This window comes from Myxocyprinus asiaticus, chromosome 33 (assembly GCF_019703515.2).
Source record: "Myxocyprinus asiaticus isolate MX2 ecotype Aquarium Trade chromosome 33, UBuf_Myxa_2, whole genome shotgun sequence".
NCBI classification, from domain to species: Eukaryota; Metazoa; Chordata; class Actinopteri; order Cypriniformes; family Catostomidae; genus Myxocyprinus; species Myxocyprinus asiaticus.
The window spans coordinates 15,892,159-15,912,778 of NC_059376.1; the positions used below are offsets into that span (position 1 = coordinate 15,892,159).

The window sequence follows — 20,620 nt, forward strand, 5'->3', positions numbered from 1 at the left end:
GCGGACATTTTCTGAGCTATCATAAATCAGTCGCCTTAGGTTCAGATTTGGAAATAGGAATGATGAAGCTATCGTTTCACAATCAGCATTCTTGGGAGGGTTGTTTTTCTTGTCAGGGTCAAAGAAAGGCCTGAAGCATACTCTATGCAATATGTGAACACAAATACTTCTATCAATGCATACTCAATTTTGTGTATCGTTGCATTCCGAATTTCGTCAGACTGCAACTCTTGCACAACGCATATTTTCATTGCATACTCAGCGTGGCCACAAGGGGTACTATAGCGAACATTAGCATAAACTGGCTTCATCTATGGACAGTTTTTTCTTTCATGTCAACTAGGGCAGTACAATATATCACATTTATCAAATTATTGCAAATTTACATATCCCGACATTGAAACAAAGATTGCAGAGAATAAACTGGGCGCGCGATTGTCACTTGGTGTGTGTGCGTGTTGATATCCAAAGGACGAGATATTCTCCATTCATTTTCTCAATGTAATTTCAACATTAACAGATTACATGAGTGTTGAAGTCGTACTGTATATTTCAATATACCCTCTCAAGTTAGTTTTTTCATTCTATAAGTCTAAGGGAAAGAACATTGCGATCCTCTCCATTTGAATTTGTAGCTACCCCGACCTGTCACACGTAGCATTAAAGAGCATCAAAACAACATTTATTGTTGATTTTCATGATAAAATTGGCATTATTTTGAAAGATGAGACTTACAGTTTTTCTGACTCAAATGATGTGAGTGCATCGCATTTGTGGATATGCAGCTAATGGTAAATCAGTATATACACAGTCTACATGCAATTGGAAGAAAAGGCAACCATGATTGTGATCTCTGGGATAAACTGTAAGGTCCCCCCCCCCCCCCCTTAAACTTATATATTTGGGTGGTGGGGGTTCCGATGATTTTCCAGTGATTTTCTGGTGTGAGCTTCATTAGCCAGTGGGTGAGCAACGGAGCGCGCATTAGCTTCTGCCAGCAGGTGGCTGTTCATCACTTGACAGTCGGATTCCCTGCTGTTAATAGTTAATGGTTCCCGCAATGGAAAAAGGGATCCAGCATAACAGAAAAAATCACTTTGTCGCTGGGGTGGGCTCTTGTGTTTTCTTCAAGTGATGAATGAGCTTCTCTTGCTGAAGAACTGTCAAGACTTCAAGCTGATCTGAACATTTTCATTGCACTCAGCTGCATATTATCACAAATGCTGATAGTAATCCATAGTGATTCTGTCACCAAGCATTTTTCTACTCTAAAATGACTAATGAAATCAGAAGCAGATGCACAACAGTGTGTTTTTATTGAACATAATATCTTAACTCATTGAAAGCTGAATATGGACATGTGCATTCTACGGCAAGTCTCGATTGTAAAAAAAAAATATGCAGTCACACACTTTCACAAGGTCTGTGTTTGCATACTTGCATAAATTATGTTTCTCGTCTTTGGATCTGCTTTTTTTCATCAGTATTCTGAAATTATTTCTGCTGTGCCATCTGCAGTATTTCGGTTGATCGATTCTAGACAAATATCATAAGAGTTTTTGGTTTCTCTAATAAGTACGATAGTATTTGAACCATATCTGGTTCAAGCACTTAATAAAAATGTGTGCATGCAATTCTAATGCATTCAGCTTAGAACATAATCTCCTATTTGTCATCATGAGTGGGACCTCTGAATTCCTCAGATTCTTCACATTTTACTCCATCAGTCCTAAAGACTGCATTGTGCTTTTTTACAATAGCTTCCTACGGTGCTCTTTCACTCTGTGTGTACGTCACGAGGGCTACTTCTTTTCTGATAAGGGTTGTTCATTCATGCTTGTATCACACAACAAGACAAATGTAAAAGAGTCAGTCAAAGAATTCTTCTGTTATGACCTTGCTAACAAGATATAAGTTTAAAGTCTTTTGAACTAATAATGCTTAATATGACACCATCAGATACAAATAAAAAATCTCTGTTGTCTTCTGCCCTTGCAACAGTATATAGATCACCCGGGCCGTATTCTGATTTCCTTGGTGAATTTGCTTATTTTCTATCAGATCTAGTAGTTACTGTGGTTACTGTGATTAATTAATTTTTCCTTGACACAGTTGCCTTCGGCTTCCTCACTGGGGTTCTAAATACAATTATTTATTTATTTATTTATTTTTATACACAATTTACATTCATATTTAATCAAACTACACAATGATGACTATGACTTTATAGATATTACAGTTTCATTTTCTGCTAAAGCATGATTTTCTGTAAAGCTGCTTTGAAACGATGTATGTTGTGAAAAGTGCTATACAAACAAAAATTTCTTATTCTTCATTTCAGAGCAAAGACTAATTTAATTAACTGGAAATATGAGAAAGTGTGAGAATAGCCTATTGTAAACCATACACATTTTCTTGTTATGTTTTGATGGGTTGCCAGAGTGGAAAGAAGTGTTGTCTTAAGCAAGTTCTGAATATTGTAATTCGTAAAATATGATGTGAGGCTGTGCCAGACAATTGCAAATGCAATTGCCAAATCAATGCTCATTTGCTCTGTCTCTTGCATAAGTGTAGGGCTTCTGGGGGTTTTCTCTCAGTGTTATTGTCATAATGAGTTTCAATCCCTTTGTGGTCAGCCTTTGGTTTTTTGTTTTGTAAACCTCAACTACATTCTGAGAGCATTAAATCAAAGACTGATTGGAGAAACAGCCTTAATAAAATCCAATCAAGACAATGAACTCTAGTTATGCCTGTAGTCAAAGTCAATGTGAAATCAAAATTGACATAATTTTCTTGACCCAATCAATCCAACTTCTGAATAGAAAGTAATCCGAAATGTTGACAAAATTCCCTTTTAGCAGATTTATGCTTTTAAATATTTACAGTTTTACTTTTCCTGGAAAATGGACCAGAAATATTGATGACACATGGTGAAATTAACAGATATTTGTTTAAGCAAATTGTCTCTAGAATTGTCTATGTTCATGACAAGCAACTGTCTGACTGCAGCAGAATATGTTTTATCAAACACACCGATCACAGATTGTGTGATTTTAAAACACACAAACTCCTTCATGTTTAGCTGGCGGTGCCAAAATAGTTTGTGGTAGGGGGAATGTGGTTTCTCCTCAGTAAGATCCTGAATAAGAACTTTCCAGTGAGCGAAGGCCTTTACAAAACATGTCCGAGCCACCCTGGCCACAGCATTTTCACCCCTTTGCCGTCTGGCAAGCATTACAGAGCCCTGTATGCCCACACGACCAGGCTGAAGAACAGCTTTTACCCCAGAGCTGTCACACTGCTGAACACACAGCGCTCACTTTCCACCTTATAAGACCAACACTACTGTAACTGTACTGGACCTCAGCTACACTATACACATTACACACTTACACACTCTGACCTATGTGCAATCTATTTCTATTGGCACGCAATAATTATATCTCAACCACTGTGACTGTTCCTCTTATTCATTTTAACCCCCCCCCCCCCCCGCTCGTGCCTGCCAACAGGTCTACCGCCATGAACCAATCTTGATGTCGGACGCTTGCTAGAATGCATTTTTGCACCATACCTGCAAAGATGGGATGGTGGACGGTGGTTGTGAAGACAGCCGTGCACACCAAACATGTGACCCAGGAAACAAGAAAACCGCTCTTTTGTTGAATTTTTGGATACTGCAGCCTCTTGGACATGCGGCGAAATTAAATGAAAACGAAACAAAAGATTCTCCTCCCGGCCCTCCACTGGGGGATGGAGTGGTCTGCTCACCAGCTCCGCAGAAATGGGTCTACTTGCCGCTGGGTCACCCATCTCAGGGGCGCTTCGAAGCCTTCCTCGGGTTCTTGGCGGACGGCTGTGAGACGGGTGGCGTCTGCTTCCTGCGCTGGGCTCCATGCCGGGGCCGGGCAATGGGGGTGGGCTGTGGCGGAGCCGGTGTTGTAGTTGCAGGAGGATGCCCTTGGCGACGAGCAGACGGGGTGCGGGGTCTTGAGCTGCGCCGGGGCAGGATGTGTTGTATGGCCTCCGTCTACTGCTTCACCACCAAGAACTGCTGGGCAAAGTCCTCAACGGTGTCGCCGAATAGGCCAACCTGGGAGATGGGGGCATCAAGGAACCGTGCCTTGTCAGCCTCGCGCATCTCAACCAAGTTGAGCCAAAGGTGGCGCTCCTGAACCACCAGGGTGGACATCGCCTGCCCGAGAGACCGTGCTGTGACCTTCGTCACCCAGAGAGCGAGGTCGGTCGCCGAGCGCAGTTCCCTGCATCAATTCCGGGTCAGAACTACCCTTGTGCAGTTCTTTTAGCACCTTGGCTTGGTGTACTTGCAGGAGAGCCATGGCGTGCAGGCCGGAGGCAGCTTGTCCAGCGGCACCGTAGGCTCTAGCCATCAGGGACAACGTAAACCTACAGGCCCTGGACGGGAGTTTCGGGCGTCCTGCGCCAGGTGGCAGCGCTCTGCGGACACAAGCCTTATCCACCTGGGGGATCACCGAATACCCCCTGGCCGCTCCACCATCGAGGATAGCGAGAGCGGGGGAGCCGAAAGACCGGGACTGGGCAGTAAAAGTTGCCTCCCATGATCTTGTCAGCTCCTCATGCAGAAAGGAATGGGGGCCCAGGAACTAATCGTCGAGCCGCGAGGATTCAGGGGAGAGCAAAGTTTTCCATTCTAGCCCGACGCTCGCGGCTGCCCGGGAAAGCATGTCCATCATTTCCGCGTCGGCCTGGGACTGGGCGACCATTCCCGAAGGAGGAAGCCCAGTCGAAGCCTCTGCGTCCGACTGGATGAGCCCGCTCTCTGATGATGCACTCGATAACTCGTCTTCTTCCCGATCTCCTCCAAGCGCTCGACCGGGGCAAGTGAACGTGCTGGGGAATGGGAGGTCCGTGGGGGGATACCCGGCGGAGGTGGTCCCATTGAGGTTCCCAAATCGCCCCCAGTGCTAACCGGCATGGCCTCATACCCGTAGGTAGAAGGACCGAGGCGGGGAGCTGCTGGGGTGGCTTGCTTTCTTACGAATGCAAGCCACGAGCGCAACATTGCCATGGTCATGTTCTCACAATGAGGACAAGACCCATCCACGAACGATGTCTCCGCGTGGGCAGCGCCCAGACACGTAAGACAGCGATCGTGGCCGTCAGAAACGGGGAGATAACAACCGCAACCAGGAATAACACACAAACGGAAAGGCATCTTTAAAAAGACGTTCTGTGTGTGCCGCTCTTTTTGAAAGAAAATATACTCTTTTTAGAAAATACTCTTTTAGTTGTTTCTGCCGAAGCGCCCAGGGGCATTCTCTGCACTCCACGGGTGCAGAGGGGGAGAAGCCACTGAAATGCGCCGTAGAATCCAGCAGATGAGGTGAATGAACTTCACGGATGAATTCACCTTCAATGAATAGAACCGCTTGGCTCCGAAGAGAAAATCTGAATGAATGGTTGCATACCAGCTCCTTTTATACCCGTATGTCCGGGGGAGTGGCATGCAAATTCTGCTCACCAATTCTCATTGGCCTTTTTTTTAAAAAAGCAGAGGTGTTTGGGGCTCCCAAGAGTGACCCCTAGTGTCACTACATCGACACAACGTCGAGTGAGTGACAGATAGGGAACCATAATAGGTGCTCTTTAATAGATACTATAAGAGCACCGTTTACAGTAGTGTGGTGAATAAAACTACTTGTTAATATTGATGACTTGTAATAAATTCTACAGAAAAACTTAATACTGAAGTATAAAGCAAGGTGCCAAGCTGAATGGTTTGGCGTCGATTTAAAACTGTTACTTTAAACTTGGGTGGAGCGTAACATTATGACAGACTGTTGAACGCTTTTAAAATCATGCAGAAATTAAGCTGTATGATCAAGCTTGTAAATAAAAGTTTGTAATCCAATGATTCGGGAAAAAGTAGAGAAGACTTTCTGTAAAATAAAATAATAGATTGATTTTACCTGCATGAAGAGTTGTCCTGACAGAAGGAGGGAAAGTGATGTTATAGTGTAGAGATGAGTGGAAGTTTGTAGCAGCACTTGCTTCATGTTATCGGGGCTGTGCGGCGAGCTCAAATTCTGAGAGGCGAGATCAGTTTGCGGAATGATTATGAACGAGTTGGGACGCGGCACATGATCTGCCTCTTGCGGAGCTGAATTCGGATCGTGTCTTTTTGGACAGAGGCAGTGTATAACTGCTGTGTGCTGTGTAATGGTCAGAGCAAGTACTGTTCAGCAGCAAGCTTGCGCTAAAATGTCTGTGTTTGTTTTTGAAAGTATTGCTGAATGGATCACGCCCTAAATGAGCTGCGCGGTGAGGTAATGAGGCTGACAGGAATCACCTGTGCGGGAGAATCAGATTGAAATGCTGGGGAGCGTTGGAATAATAATTGAATTAAATAGTTAATCTGCGGAATCAACTTCACGCTATAAACTGCTTAGGCGAATGGAGCATAGAAAGAAAGACAGAGTAAGAATATAACACTTAATGTGGTAGTGGTCAATACTGCAAAAAACAAATGAGCTGCTGTGGCATGGTTGAATAATGAGATTGTTTGGATGGAAGAGCTGATCTGGTGGAGGCGAATGCTTTGCAGCGAAGTTGCATCCGACGATCCGAGTCACTTGCAAGGGTCTGTTTGAAGGCAATGGACGGGGCCGAATGCCGGAAGACTCGAGGCCATGTAGAGGTAAGTGGCTGTTTATATACGCTTACTCTGGCGATGTGATTGGTCGGATTAAATTACCTTGCTCCTCCCAAACATAGTTTATAAAACTCCATTTGTTGTCAGTTCTTCAGTATGAGAAAAAGCTCATTGATCAGTTGATGAGAACACAAGAGCCTGCAGCAGGAACTGAATGATTTTTTCTAACACAGTGAAAGTGCTGTTTCACTTGCTGTAGCCATTAAGTCAGCTGGGCGTTGAGTTGGTCAAGTCATAAATATTGGCAGATGCTAATGCGAACTACAACTCCATACGTGTGGCTGGAGATTATGTAAATGAAGCTTACAGTATGACTGAAAATCTGAGGAAAATTGGCTAATGTAACCAGCATATTATGTTGGCTTTCAATTCTGCTCTTTAAAGCATTGGCTCATAAGAAATAAGTGGGTGGTTTAGATCGGAGTCTTGAGAGTTAACCCAGATGCAAACCCTCTACAAAGCAGAATCTCCACCCAGTTCCTCTAACACTACACTTCTCCTGAGTTCATTTGACCTAAGCACTACACACCCAATGTTTCAATCAACTATCACCACACCCAGACCTCCCAAATGCACAAATGATTTCATGAAAACGTGTAATCTGTGTTTCCTTATTCTTGTTTAGACTGAATGAAAGTGACTTCAGATCTGAATGAAAAAAGGGGCATGCTATAATATCCACCGTTCAAAATAACATCTTACTTGAAATACTTACTCTTAATATACTCATACTAAATTAGAAACAAACTCAGCACAGATGACATGTTAATCATGCACTGTAAAGTATACACATTGAGCTTACTAGTTTCCCACAATGTAAAATATTAAGCCTTTTAAAAATGGCAGACATCTGGAGATGGTGAGTTGTGTGTCAAGTGAGGATTTATGTTATGTATGTATCTGAAGAAAATAAAATAGTTTTTGGTACTGTGTTTGGTCACCACTAGGTGGCCAATGTAAAATCTGGGTTCTAAATCACAACCAGTAGAGAACCATTATAATACAGCACAGGCTACTGTATACGTACATAAAACATTATGATGTGCATTAGTAAATTTACACAGCAAATCAGCAACAAGTCTATTAAGAGGTGCAGAGAACTAATGATTTACTAGATTTTTGCAAAAATCACCACCATAATGCTAGGGTTTTGGGTGGTTGACAATGAATGCTGCCTTTCACATGCTTTCAGAATTATTGCAAATATGAATTTCCTACTTAGAAGTTGCACAAGAATGCCCCCTCAAGTCATAATTACAACTGGGAAACTCTGAGATAATTTTTATATCTGAGTCTTTGAGTTTCACATTTAACATGGTGGACAAGAGTTCAGTTTTAATAGTGAGATGGTTTTATAAATTTTTCCAAATGCAGCTACAATATTATCACTTGCCTTTTCAGTCATATACATTTAGGTATATCAAGAACTATTTGATTCTTACTGTACATTTTTACACAGAGAAAATAGCATGTAATTAACAACAATTCCATTATCGTCAGCCAGTTGGACAGCATGTATTAGGGTGTCAAAATAAGAGTTCTCCAACAAATATACATGAATGAACCTGGCGTCCTCCATGTTTCCAACAACAAAGCACTTGAACATGAGGAGCTCAAAATTACAACTTCAGAATGGAAAGTTGGATAATTCTGATAGCACATGAAAGCAACATAAATATGTATTATACTTAAAAATGTTGTAATAGCAATAGTGATTCTGCCTTACAGGTGAGTTTTCATATTCATTGTCCAGTGATAACATTTACAGAAAAAGAAAGACTCCTGACACAACATAATTTAGGAGTGAGTTTATTTCAGCTTTTTCAATCAAATTGTGAAATTTTGCACAAACTGTAAAAAAAAAAAAAAGACAAAAAAAGAAAAAAGAAAGAAAACAGCAAATGTAACTAATCCAGGAATAATAATAAGTAATCACTTACACTGAATGACTATGATCTTAAATATCTGGGGTTGATAATCTGAGACTTATAATAAGAATAGCACAACTTGGTTGCAATTCTTGGAAATATTTACACTGAAAATGTCATATTTTACAAAGTCAATAACTGAAAATAAAGAAATTTACATAAAATTGAAAATCCCATTTAAAATGACCATGTCAAAAATATGATGTTCTTTTGTTGGTCAGTGAAATTACTGAAACATTATGCAATCATCAAAATAAAATCTTGAATTAAAAAAGCATTACTGCATAAAGCCATATAAGATGGTTACCCTTGTTTTACCACCTGTAATGTTTGTTCATATCTTCGAGTTGCTAAACGGTACAAAGTGGTAAAAGTTTGGGGCCTTAACTATGAGTTACATTAAATGAGACAACCATCTCTCTAAATTCCTCTAACATTTACAATATATTTCCAAACTATAAGCACTTAGCTTTAAGTGTGAGGTGTGTAATTTCTGTGCCACTACTGTCACCAATAGGAATTGCAATTTTTTTTTTTTTTTGCAAAACACTCCATCTGTCAGCCATTGGTCCCACCTCCAGTTATGTTTTGACAACATCACAGAGCCACAGTATTTACACATTTTGGGGAATCAGCCTTACTTATAGCTGACACTGCATATTTAGCTGGGATCAGAGAAATCATGTTAACATCCCAAAAAATTACACACATCACCTTTAACAGAAAGAACTCAATAAGTATCGCCCTTGTTTGTCCCTATGCACCAAGTCCAATTAAAGAAGATGTCCCACTTGTCCACAAACACTTGTGGATTAAACAGTGTCAGATTTTAGACACAAAACTTCACTGGCCTACGAAGTGTACATTGTAGATAAGCTGATGGCCATTGTCCCAGGCATATAGCACCTTCTCTTTAGGATTATAGTCCACTTGTGTCACAAAGGCATACTCATTCGTGAATGGCAAACGAGGAGCAGCATCCGTGTTTGTATGCGTGTCGTAGGCATACGAAACCTCGCCCTCTTTCTGGTTGTAGACGTCAATGGCATATAGCACGCCACACACGATAAAGCAGTTTCCATATGAGTTGCGCTTCAGCCCAGTCCTCCATGTAGTCTCCTTCTTCATGGAGAGATCACCTGGATCCAGCTTGCTGATGACGATGACTTCGTGTTGCGAGTAGTCGTAATCCAGTGCTGGGTAGATCACCCAGAGTCCGCTCTCGTCTACAGCGAAATCGATATCTGAATGGCCTCGCCATTTCCAGGGCGTGGTGTCTTCATAGACTGCATCATGAAGAAGAGTCCAGGCTGCCACGTAGCGCATTCGCAAGTCATATTTGATGATGTTTTTGGTGAAAGCTCTGTTGTAATAGAAGGCACCATTGTAGACGACATGGCCAGTTCCTATCCAGTTGTAGGGGAGCTTGTACAGGTTGCTCCAGCGACCTAGGATTAATGGAGATATTTAAAGATATTGATTATAACTTGTTACTTTTTTAGTTACACTGTACAGGTACAGTAATTCACACCTCAATATTCTCAATTGCATTCAATTAAGAGCACTCAACAAACATTCCAGGGCAAATTCACTAAATGGTTGTAACACTTTTGCACAATCTAGTTTAAGCAGACGCAACCAGTGCAAAAATTGCGCTGCATCCTGAGACATTGTCATTCTTTTCCGTGCAAAAACCTACTTTCTATGTAAATTGGGCTAATTATAGATTGCGCTTCATGCACAGAACTCTCTGATAGTTGCCTGGTGCAATAAACTTGATGCTATTAAAGCATGTGGTAAATTGACATTTATTAAAAAGTGATGCTTGTGTTAATTTTCTATCAATCGTGGCAGCAGTAATTCATCAAATAATGATCAAATAATGGAAAAGAGCATTATAACCTGCCATTTATCCATATGTGTGGTGTAGTCAAACACACTTTCGGCATGTTAAAGGGATGATTGAGGTGTCTGGATCACAGTAGTGGGGTGATGCTGTACAGTCCTGACAGAGTGTGCCAAATAAGGGTGGTCTGCTGCATCTTCTGCTATATAGCACTCAGATCTGGCATGCAAGATTGGGAATTGTACAGTGCAAATTGTGTTAAGCAGTTTTTGTGGGTGCTTTGCACCTTCACCTGATCTGCATAAATCTTTTATCGAATCAGTCACTAAACCAGCGCAGACAGTGCATGCAAATAAACTGTGCTTTTTCCAGGCACAATTCATTCTTAGTGAATTCCCCCCTCCTTGTTTTTACGGTGTTCCTACCTTGTTTGAAATTCTCCAGGTTGCGGAACTCCACCAGGTTGTTACCATAGTAGTAGTTTGTCACAAAGATCTTGTTGTCCTTGGCCACTGGGTCTTTCATCCAGGCTCCCTCGTTCCGTCCATAACTGTGATGTTTCTCTGGCATCTCCACTGATGCTATGGTGCCTTCACAGTCTAGAGATTTACCTGTTCAAAGATGAAAAGAGTAAAAGTAAAAGATGGATATACTTACTAAAATTGTAGAAGAGAAACTTCGCTGGGCAAAAAACAAACAAATTAAACCAGCCCAAGGTGGTTAACTGATTTCCCAAATTGGCCAAGCTGGTTAGGCTGTTTGGCTGTTTTGATGGATTTAGGTGGGTTTTGGGCACTTTTCAGCTCGTCAGACTGGGAGACAAGCTAATGCCAACTTGGCCAGGCTAGAGAACCAGCTAGACCAGCTTAAACTGGCAACATTAGGCTGGTTTAGCAAGGAAAGTTATGAGAAAGGCTGAAGAAACTGTACCTGCTTTGTGTAATTGTGTCTTGAGTTTTCCTTCTTTGGCATTCAGTCCTGCCGTTTCTGTGACCGCTGATTTCTCTGGAGCTGGTGTGGACAGGGTGGAGTTTGTCATGAGCCCTTCATCACTGGTGGTTGCTTGTATGGTGCTTGTTGTTGTCATAGCATTGAGCTTGGTCGTAGTGGTGGTTGATATTGGCGTTCCAGTCGAAATTATTTCAGAGGCTTCCAAGACAAGCTCTGAACTCCTTTTGTCCTCGCTTTGGTGGACAGCATGGGTTTTGGCAGGGTTTTCTGAAAAAGCAGTAGACAGGGAGGGTTAGAAAGGCCGATTACACCCCTTCGTCCAAAGTTTTACCCCAGGCATTTCAGATTCCTCTGCTTCACATCAAATGAATTTTTGGTGATATTTTGCACTCGAAGAAACTTCCTGCATTGTAACCTAGACTCTGCCTACATTGTTTGGATTCAACATATCTAAACTGAGGCCATTTGATCTCATGCCATGTACAACAGATCTCCTTAAAACAATGTTAGAGGAGAGACCCTAATCTGAGCCTTCTCTTCCTGCCCTGTGGGACTGTCTGGAACATTAAACATGTAGGCATGAGCACAGGAGAGGGGGCAAGACATAAGTACAGTATATAAGATATAATATATACACCATCATCTGTATATGTCATGCAAGGACACAGGACCATCACTGTAATAGTTTTGGACACCTCAACAAACTTTATAGGATTATTATCTCTTCCCTGCTTACTATCTTTTTATATTTGTTTCTGGACAAGCTATGCAAATTATTTCATCCCTTAGGACACTTCTTGCTGAAATTACTGTCAAAATTCATAGAAATACAGACCAGTACTTCTTATCTATGGAACACAAAAAGAGATTTCTGGAAGAATGTTCTGATCGCCGTTTCTTTTTTTTTTTGTCATGCACTTACAGTGGTAATTGCATTAGTGGTCCATATGACTTGTGCACTAAATTTCAAGTATTTTGAAGTCACACACTAACTTTGTATAAGGAATAGGTTGAATTTAAAGCTGTTATTGCATGGATTAGACAAACCAGAACATTCTTTAAAATTTCTCCTTTGGTGTTCTATGGAAGAATGAAAGTCATAAGGGTTTGGAACATCATGAGGATGAGTAAATGATGACAGAATATTCATTTTTGGGTGCAGAGCCGCTAATAAGAGTGGACACTGGACAACTGGACCTGTTGTCCCGGGCCCGTGTTTGGGACAAAAAGGCTGTTTCATATTGTATATTGCGTGTTCAGAGGGAGATGCAGATATAAACACAGAGACAGTGCGCAAAAGTGAAAGCGAAAGGCGCCGGGGCAGCGCACACGCTGATTAAAGAACTGTCCCTGTCCACCCCCCACCCATTGGACTACAAACTAGAGGAGGGCCCACTGAATTTGTTTTGTAACGGGCCCAAGAATTTCTAACTGCAGCCCTATTTGTGTGAACTAACTTCAACACTTTTTACATGCCCCAAAACTCAAACAAATCCTTATGCATAGTCTACAACATTCCCTCAGTACATCACCTACAGATTTCAGGTCAAGATTAAAAAAAAAGGGAATCCCTTTTTCTTAACCACTGGCTATTCTGGTTTTCACAATTTCCAAAGTATTTTAACAAGGAATAAATTATGAGACTAAAGGGATTATTTAGGGATTTAGAGGATATGTTGTAGATCCAGTCTTACAAGAGGTCTTCAGCAAGGGGCTTGTGAAAAATAAACAGTATAATGTTTCTCTCAACTTTCGGCTGCTTTACCTCCTGTAACACTTTACTACTAGTGTATGTGTGACTTGTGGTGACTTCAGCATGCAAAACTAAATACAGCACAAGAGGTGCACCTGAGCGTTTTCAGAGCCTTGGGTCACAAAGATACAGCTGTAAACAACATGCCCTTTAGAAACCCAGCTAACATTACATAGAAATTATGGACTATGTCACAAAAATAACAAGTAAACCTAGATTTTTACATTGTGAAAGTGTGTGTATTGCTGCCCAAAAAAAAAGTCACCACCACGATGCCAGGGTGTAGTAGGTGGTTGCCATGGCTTTGCTAAGAATTTGCTAAGGTGTTCTAAGTGGTTTTGAGTGTGTTACTCTGAGGTTGCTACAGTGTTCTGGGTGGTTGTTTACTGGCCCAAGTCAAAAGAGCCCATCGCCAAGTCTCTATGATATTCTGGTATCCTAAGGTATGGCTTGGGTCCCTCCTTTAATGAATGTAAGTATATGGGATTTTTTTAGCCTGTTTTATCATCTGCCAGACTAAAATGTTTTTGCTCAGATAAGCACAAACAAGTTTAATCAGAGTTTAATATTTAAGGGTTAGGGGTTTGTTCGAATCTCTAACCCTAAATATTAGCAATAGCAAGCAATCTGGAATTAGTCTCTACAGGTAGACCTTTTCTGGAAATTTGTCAGTTTTTTTGTTCTGCTAGAATTATAATGAAGAGGCTTTCAAGAACATGAATTGAACACAGATGTGTTGTGCATGTACCAAATGGCATAGAGGTCTCCATACCCCTCTCTCCTCTCCCCGCTGAATGTGACTCAGTGTCCTCTGCCTTAGACGCTTTGTAGTACGTGATGCCCCTGATGACTCCAGTCGGGCCCAAGGACTTGGATTTGGTGGTGGGGTCTGGCTTTGCAGGTTTAGATGGCTTGGCTGGGGCCTCTTTCTTGGGCTTGACAGGTTTGTCTTTAGGCTGTTTGGGTGGAGGTTTGGCAGCTGGGGGTTTCTTGTTGGGTGGTTTTACAACCTCCTTGGACTTTTTACTCTCTGTGCCCTGGAATCATACAGTTTTGGATTACAAGTCTGATCTTGTGTGTGTGTGTGTGTGTGTGTGTGTGTGTGTCATTGTCCTTGCTGGAGAAATCAGCTTAAACAAGCCTAAGATGATTTGCTGGTCTTTGTTGGTTTAAGCTGGTCTTAGCTGGTTTAAGATGGTCTCCCATCTAGGCCAAGCTGGTCTTCATCTGGTCTAGCTGGTTTCCCAGTCAGTGGCTAGACTGGTGCTCAGCTGGTTTAACTGTGAGACTTAAGTGAAACTGTGGTTTAAGTGTTCAATCTAACTTGTTACCTGTGATTTATTATCAGAGGCTGCGTCTTTCTGCAATAGCTGTAGTCCCAGGCTGGAGATCTCTTTCTTGATGCTGACCATGATGTCAGAGTAGTTCTCATACCGCTTCAGCTGATTGGACAGGTTCACAACACTGTCCCTCACAAACTCATTCTCTCGAGTGAGGTTTGTCTTTATGGTCTGTAAACAGATCATTAAAAAGAGATCATTTAATGTAATCTCTCTCTCTCTATAAAATAATAAAAGTAGCAAAAGCCAAAAAGTTAAATTCTCATCATATCCAATAAAACAGCGTCATACAATTGATTAAGGTTTAGTCAATGTTTCACATTCAGATCTGATTAATCCAATCTCAGTTCCATTCAGGTGGATTATTTACCTCTTCTAATGTGTTCATCTGAGCCACGACCTTGTTCATGTAAGCATGGACCTTCATCAGATCTATACTGTACAATGTTCCTTCCAGCAGGTCCACCATAGAATGGAGCTAAATACAAATATAGTATAATTAATGATGCTTGTTTGAACTGTAAATATGTCATTGATTACTAAAATACCTAATACATATCCAGCAGCGCTGTAGATTGAAATGTAACACCTGGAGGAAATGTATGAAATTCTTACCTCTTGGGTCTCTTTATGTTCTCTTCAAAATATAAAACCTTTGCATCTGTGTCTATGTTTTAATGGCACACTGTGCAGATAAAATAAAATATATCTGCATGACTCTTGAAAGTTGAACATATTATGTTTCACCTGAATGTAGCTTTGGATAAATGGATTGTACTGTTTTCTTGCTATAAGTTTGTATCAAATGAACACTTTATAAACTCTGATACTCTCTCTTCAGCTTTTGTGTATAAATTAAAGGAATGTTCAAATGCAAGTTGAAGAGTTTGTTCACCCAAATGCTGTTTCAAACCTGTTAAGACTTACTTTCTTCCATGGAACATAATAGGAGAAATTTCCAAGCATTTTGATGCAGCTCTTTCCCATATAATGAAAGTGAACAGTAACTGAGGCTGTCAGTCCCTAACATTCTGCTTAACATCTACTTTTTATGTGTCACAGAAGAAAGAAAGCAATACAGGTTTGGACTGAAATGAGGGGAATGAAATTCTAACACAATTTACATTTTTGGGTGAACTATCTCTTAAATCTCAATTAACAGCATTCCATGATAAGTTAATTTGTGTCTATGCATTTTTGTTTGTTTTTACCAATTGAGGGACAAAGTCAAAATTACTTTCTGTGGTAATCAACTGTGGCATGCTGTAAATTACCACAGAAAATAATTTTGACTCATCCCTCAGTAAAGAGCTCAACTTGTTTTTAACCCAGAACATTCCTAAAGACATACAAGGGCCCTATAATATTTATTTATTATTTAACATTTGGACACTTTTAGATACTTAAGTAACACTTAAAAATGTATACAATAGATGTCATTGCATTAGATAACAAAATGTAAAAGGAAGTGGGATCTGCAAACAAATGACTTAAAACTTTATTAAAACTAACTTCACTCTTCCAAGCACTCCTTTTGCAATTACTTTTAACCATCTTAATGGTGAAGGTCAAGGTGAATTTAAGTGAGTGTATGAAGTCACTTCTCCTCAAGTTCACACAGGTGTCCTAGCAGAGTAATCCCATGTAAGTATCTTCATTTTAAACAGTATATGCATTTTTTTATCATTTGAAACCTAATACATTTTGTGAAGTGTGCTATCTTTCTCTAAAAAAGCCACTTATGTGTCAAAAAAACTTTTAGGTGCCACTGCATAGTCCTATTTTACATCTGTATGTTAAAGTACAAAAAAAGAGTTCAATACCAAAGTAAAATGTCCCTGATCTGAGGATGAAGACATTTTTTACCTTGAGTAGTTCAGGAGCTTGTTTCCTCAGTTTTTCTTTTCTCCATTCGTTCTCACATGGGTTCAGTGAGGAGGGAGGAGCCGTGCAGGAACATTTACAGTCAGAGCCTGAGCTCACCGTCTCCACGGTGTAAAAATCATCCACTCGTAAGCTTCCATCACGGAGCCTCGCACATGCCTCAATGCTCAATGGCCGCATCACACATTTACAGCGGCAGTCTGAACCCTCAGAAATCATCCTGACTGGCTCAGTCTCACCAAAAATCTGAGTGAAAGAGAGTAAGTGGGAGAAAAACAGATTAAGTAAAGGAAAATCTACAAAAGTTGCACTAAACAATCCAAATGTCCAACAACCATGTCATAGCAAGGCCCAAAGAACTAGCACGCCCCTTGCAAAAACTGTTTATTTGCAGCAAAGTTTGCCACATAGCCCGTTGGCATGTGAAAACATGAACTTGCGGCCAGAAGTTTGCCACATGGGTATATTGGAATAGTGTATTTTCATAAGTCTCCAGTTTCTTATCATAAAAATTCTTATCATGCCATGGCTGTGGCCTAGCGGTTAGTGACATGTTGAGCCCATACTCATGTCGGAGTTTGAGTCCAGCCCTTTTCAATCCCTTTCCCTCTCTCTCTTTCTGATTCATATCATATCTGTCTCTATACAATAAAATGTAGCCAAAGCACTAAAGTTAAATTCCTATTATCCAGCAGAACAAAACATCACGTTTAACCCTTTCATGTCCCTCTTTAATAATTATTTTAAAGCCTTTTTACACTTTATTTGACAAAGAGAAAACTGCTATTGTACCTTGAACTGCTTAACAGACTTTGCCTCTTGGTTTGAATCCTGATGCTCTGGAAGTGATCAGCTATAGACTCTGTGAAGAACCAACTGCAGTGAAACTTTACCAGTCCCTATAACTTTTGACCAGAATCCTGACGCATAATACTGTTTCTTGAGGGATGTATGCAGTTTTACACCCCATTTAAACTCTTATCACAGTAGTTCCAAATGACATAAAGCACACAAGACATTAAATCTATCTACAAAGTTGTTTTTTATGAATCAAGAGATAGGGAGCAGTTTAAGATACGTTAAACTGCTCTCTATCTCATTTGTTTTCGTTTAGGCATCTGTTGTCAGTTAGAGCAAGCCTGACCGGTAAGTTGACTTTTACCATGGCACTGGCTTTGAAGACAACCTGGGGCTTCAGATTCCCATAAAATTCAGCACAGAGATGGGGCCTGAGTGGATTTGCACCTTCTCTCATAAACAACTTATTTTTAAACCATATCGTGCAGAGTACCTCACAGTTTGACAGAATTGCTTTGTTCCAAAATCTATTGAGCTGTCTGCGGAGGCAGCATTTTAAGGCATCCTAGGTGTGCTGTTCCAAATAGGCAACTTAATTAGGCTTTGTTGCCTCCTAGATACCTTGTTTTGCAAATTCTAAGGCAGCATCACATGTATCCTTCACAGATAACACAATCCCAAATTACAAGAATCCATGATGTTGGATAAGGTGAAATGTCTTTCACAAATCCTATTTATATTTCATCCAGAAAATGATAGTCAAAAATAGTTTAGTGCAATTAAAATGCATTATTTTACCCAATATTTGTTTGTGCTATGCATTCGTATTTTTTATTGGAGTCTCACTCTGTTAGCCAGGAGGGGTGTAAAGTAAAGTAAAAATACTATTATACTTAAGTATTATTTTTATTATCGATTTGTACTTTACTTGAGTGCAACTTAAACAGAATACTTGTACTTTTACTTTATTACATTTCCAAAGAAATAATAGCACTCTGTACTCCATACAGTTTTATCTAAACTTGAAAAGTACTCACTACATTTTTGCAGATCATTTTCTTTCATCTTACTGGACTGAAGCTGCCTTTTCACTGCATCCGATAAATGACAGATGACAGACCAGAGGTCAGTCATTACAAATGCAGTGTCTCACAGTGGTTGTGTGGAGTTCCAACCATCTGCAGAGATGGAATTTTGGATCTGATTTGAGCTTCGGATACGTTGAAATATTTATGCGAATAGACTGTATGTGACCGCCCGACTGAATGTGATGTATTCATTCAAAACTATGAGCAAGAAGTGAGAAACTCTGATGGTTTTTCTCCTAAACTTTATTCGAAACGCTTGTTATGAAGGCAAAAATGATCATTGAAGTTGCAAATATATATATATATATATATATACACACACACATAGTACTGTGCAAACGTTTCAGGCATTTGTGAAAAACGTTGCATAGTGAGGATGTTTTTAAAAATAATGCCAAAAAAAGTTTTTATTTATCAATTAACATCATACAAAGTCCAGTAAACATAAAAAAGCTACATCAATTTTGGTTTGACCACTTTTGCCTTTAAAACAGCACCAATTCTCCTAGGTACACCTGGACACAGTTTTTCTTGGTTGTTGGCAGATAGGATGTACCAAGCTTCTTGGAGAATTTGCAGCAGTTCTTCTATCTATTTAGGCTGTCTCAATTGCTTCGGTCTCATTATGTAATCTCAGACTGACACGATGTTCAGTGGGCGGGCTCTGTGGGGGCCACGACATCTGTTGCAGGGCTCCCTGTTCTTCTATTCTATTCTATTTGCAATAGAAATTTTAGAAAATTTATATTTCCTATTGACACACTAAAGCTGAAGATATATATAACCATCTTAAGACAAATGTTTTTGTGAAACATCTTATGTGCCTAAGACTTTTGCACAGTACTGTATATAAACAAAAGGCCTTTGTAATTAAATGTATTCATGTCATTTATTTCTACAGTTGCCTTCATATTTAAATTATATCTATGAATTTCTACTCCCTACTTGCTGAATTTGTATTGTTGTTGTTGTTAGGCAACTATTAATTGTAATAATAACTATAAAACCAACAATGATAAGGATAATAAAAATAATGGAATCTGAGTAAATATTAATTATTAAATTTATCTGCTAAACAGCCACTATAAAACAACTCACAAAACCAACATCACAAAATTTCTTCAAAGCTTCTTTGGATTTTTTAATCTTTCTCTATATCTCAAGTGCTCTGAGATCGCAATTTGTGAGTGCCTTCTCCCATGCAACGAACATTGCATGACTGTGGCAAAAATTTTGCTAAATACAATTATGTGGTTCATTACACATCTCAGGGCAGTTCCGAAGGGAAATGTTCACTGTGTGGTGCTAAAAGCAAGTGAAATGTTCTCCCAAACAGATACCTTTTTTTAAGGTTAATGTTCTATCGAGATTTACATCAATAAAACAGACCTCCCTACCCTAAACCTTAAACCTAACCGATAGTGTCATAAAAAGCAAATGTGACCTGAAAAACACAATTTCTGAAGTAACCACGTCATTTTGTGGTGCTTCTTTGACACTTTGGGCTCACGTGTGGACTCGCGTGCTCTTCAAGACTCATACCCCAGCCCTTTGTATCGCATATTCAACACTTTGTCAGTTGAGCTACCGTGCAATCCCACTTGAACAAGCTTGTAAATGTAGTTGGTTATGTAATGCAAATGTTAAAATGAGTCATGCACTATAGTAAAAGTGTTTAGATGTCATAAGATAGCATTGTGTGAGGAACAAGGCAAAAAGTACGTGTTTATGAACTGATAATCTGCCGTTTTACTCGTGATTTGTGTGAAAGGGGATAAAAGTCATTGTTGTTGTTGTGCCTCTGTGTTCATTCCACCATGAAATTGCAGTGTTACATACAACAGGCCACATAAAAATCCTTTTGCAAAAATATAGTTATTGTAACATGATTCTTTGACCAGGTTGCGAATGCCACTGGGGGAGAAATATGCCAGTCGTCAGAGACCGTAAAAAGGCGACTTAACAAACCAATCAAATTTAACAACGTCCTCTCTCACACAATCTCCTCTCTTGATTTCATCCTAGCAAAGAAAAAAGTTACTTTTTAAATACTTAAGTTCAGTTTAATGTGAATAATTTTTTACTTTCACTCAAGTATTTTTTGGCTAGATACTTGGATGTTTGAGTAAAATTTTCACTTAATATCCATACTTTCACTTAAATATAATTTCTAAGTACTTTTTACACCCCTGCTGTTAGCTTAGCAACATGGTAATGTCAAGTCTCCCATGCTGAGCACTATTTGTGTGATGCGCGAAGTTGTTGCCTATGTAGAGCATTGCAAATCAGTCACTTCTGAAGTTCCATGACAGTTAAGATGCTGCCTAAGGAGGCAGCT

General features: G+C 40.0%; 1 protein-coding gene across 2 annotated transcripts in view; it reads right to left on the reverse strand.

The window, feature by feature from the left end:
* Nucleotides 1–8,497: 8,497 nt before the first annotated feature.
* The window catches only part of LOC127424633 (olfactomedin-like protein 2A), a 31,785-nt gene continuing 19,662 nt past the window's right edge, over nt 8,498–20,620 (reverse strand). Inside the window, exons 2-8 of one of the 2 annotated variants that reach the window (XM_051669988.1) lie at nt 16,379–16,642; nt 14,883–14,990; nt 14,504–14,683; nt 13,945–14,209; nt 11,399–11,686; nt 10,894–11,079; nt 8,498–10,070 (exon numbers count right to left, since the gene is read on the reverse strand). In XM_051669988.1, the coding sequence (XP_051525948.1) occupies nt 9,466–10,070; nt 10,894–11,079; nt 11,399–11,686; nt 13,945–14,209; nt 14,504–14,683; nt 14,883–14,990; nt 16,379–16,642 (1,896 nt within the window). In that variant the 3' untranslated portion in view covers nt 8,498–9,465. Of the gene's footprint in view, nt 10,071–10,893; nt 11,080–11,398; nt 11,687–13,920; nt 14,210–14,503; nt 14,684–14,882; nt 14,991–16,378; nt 16,643–20,620 lie in introns of both variants that reach the window. The other variant, XM_051669987.1, reaches the window with a different exon arrangement.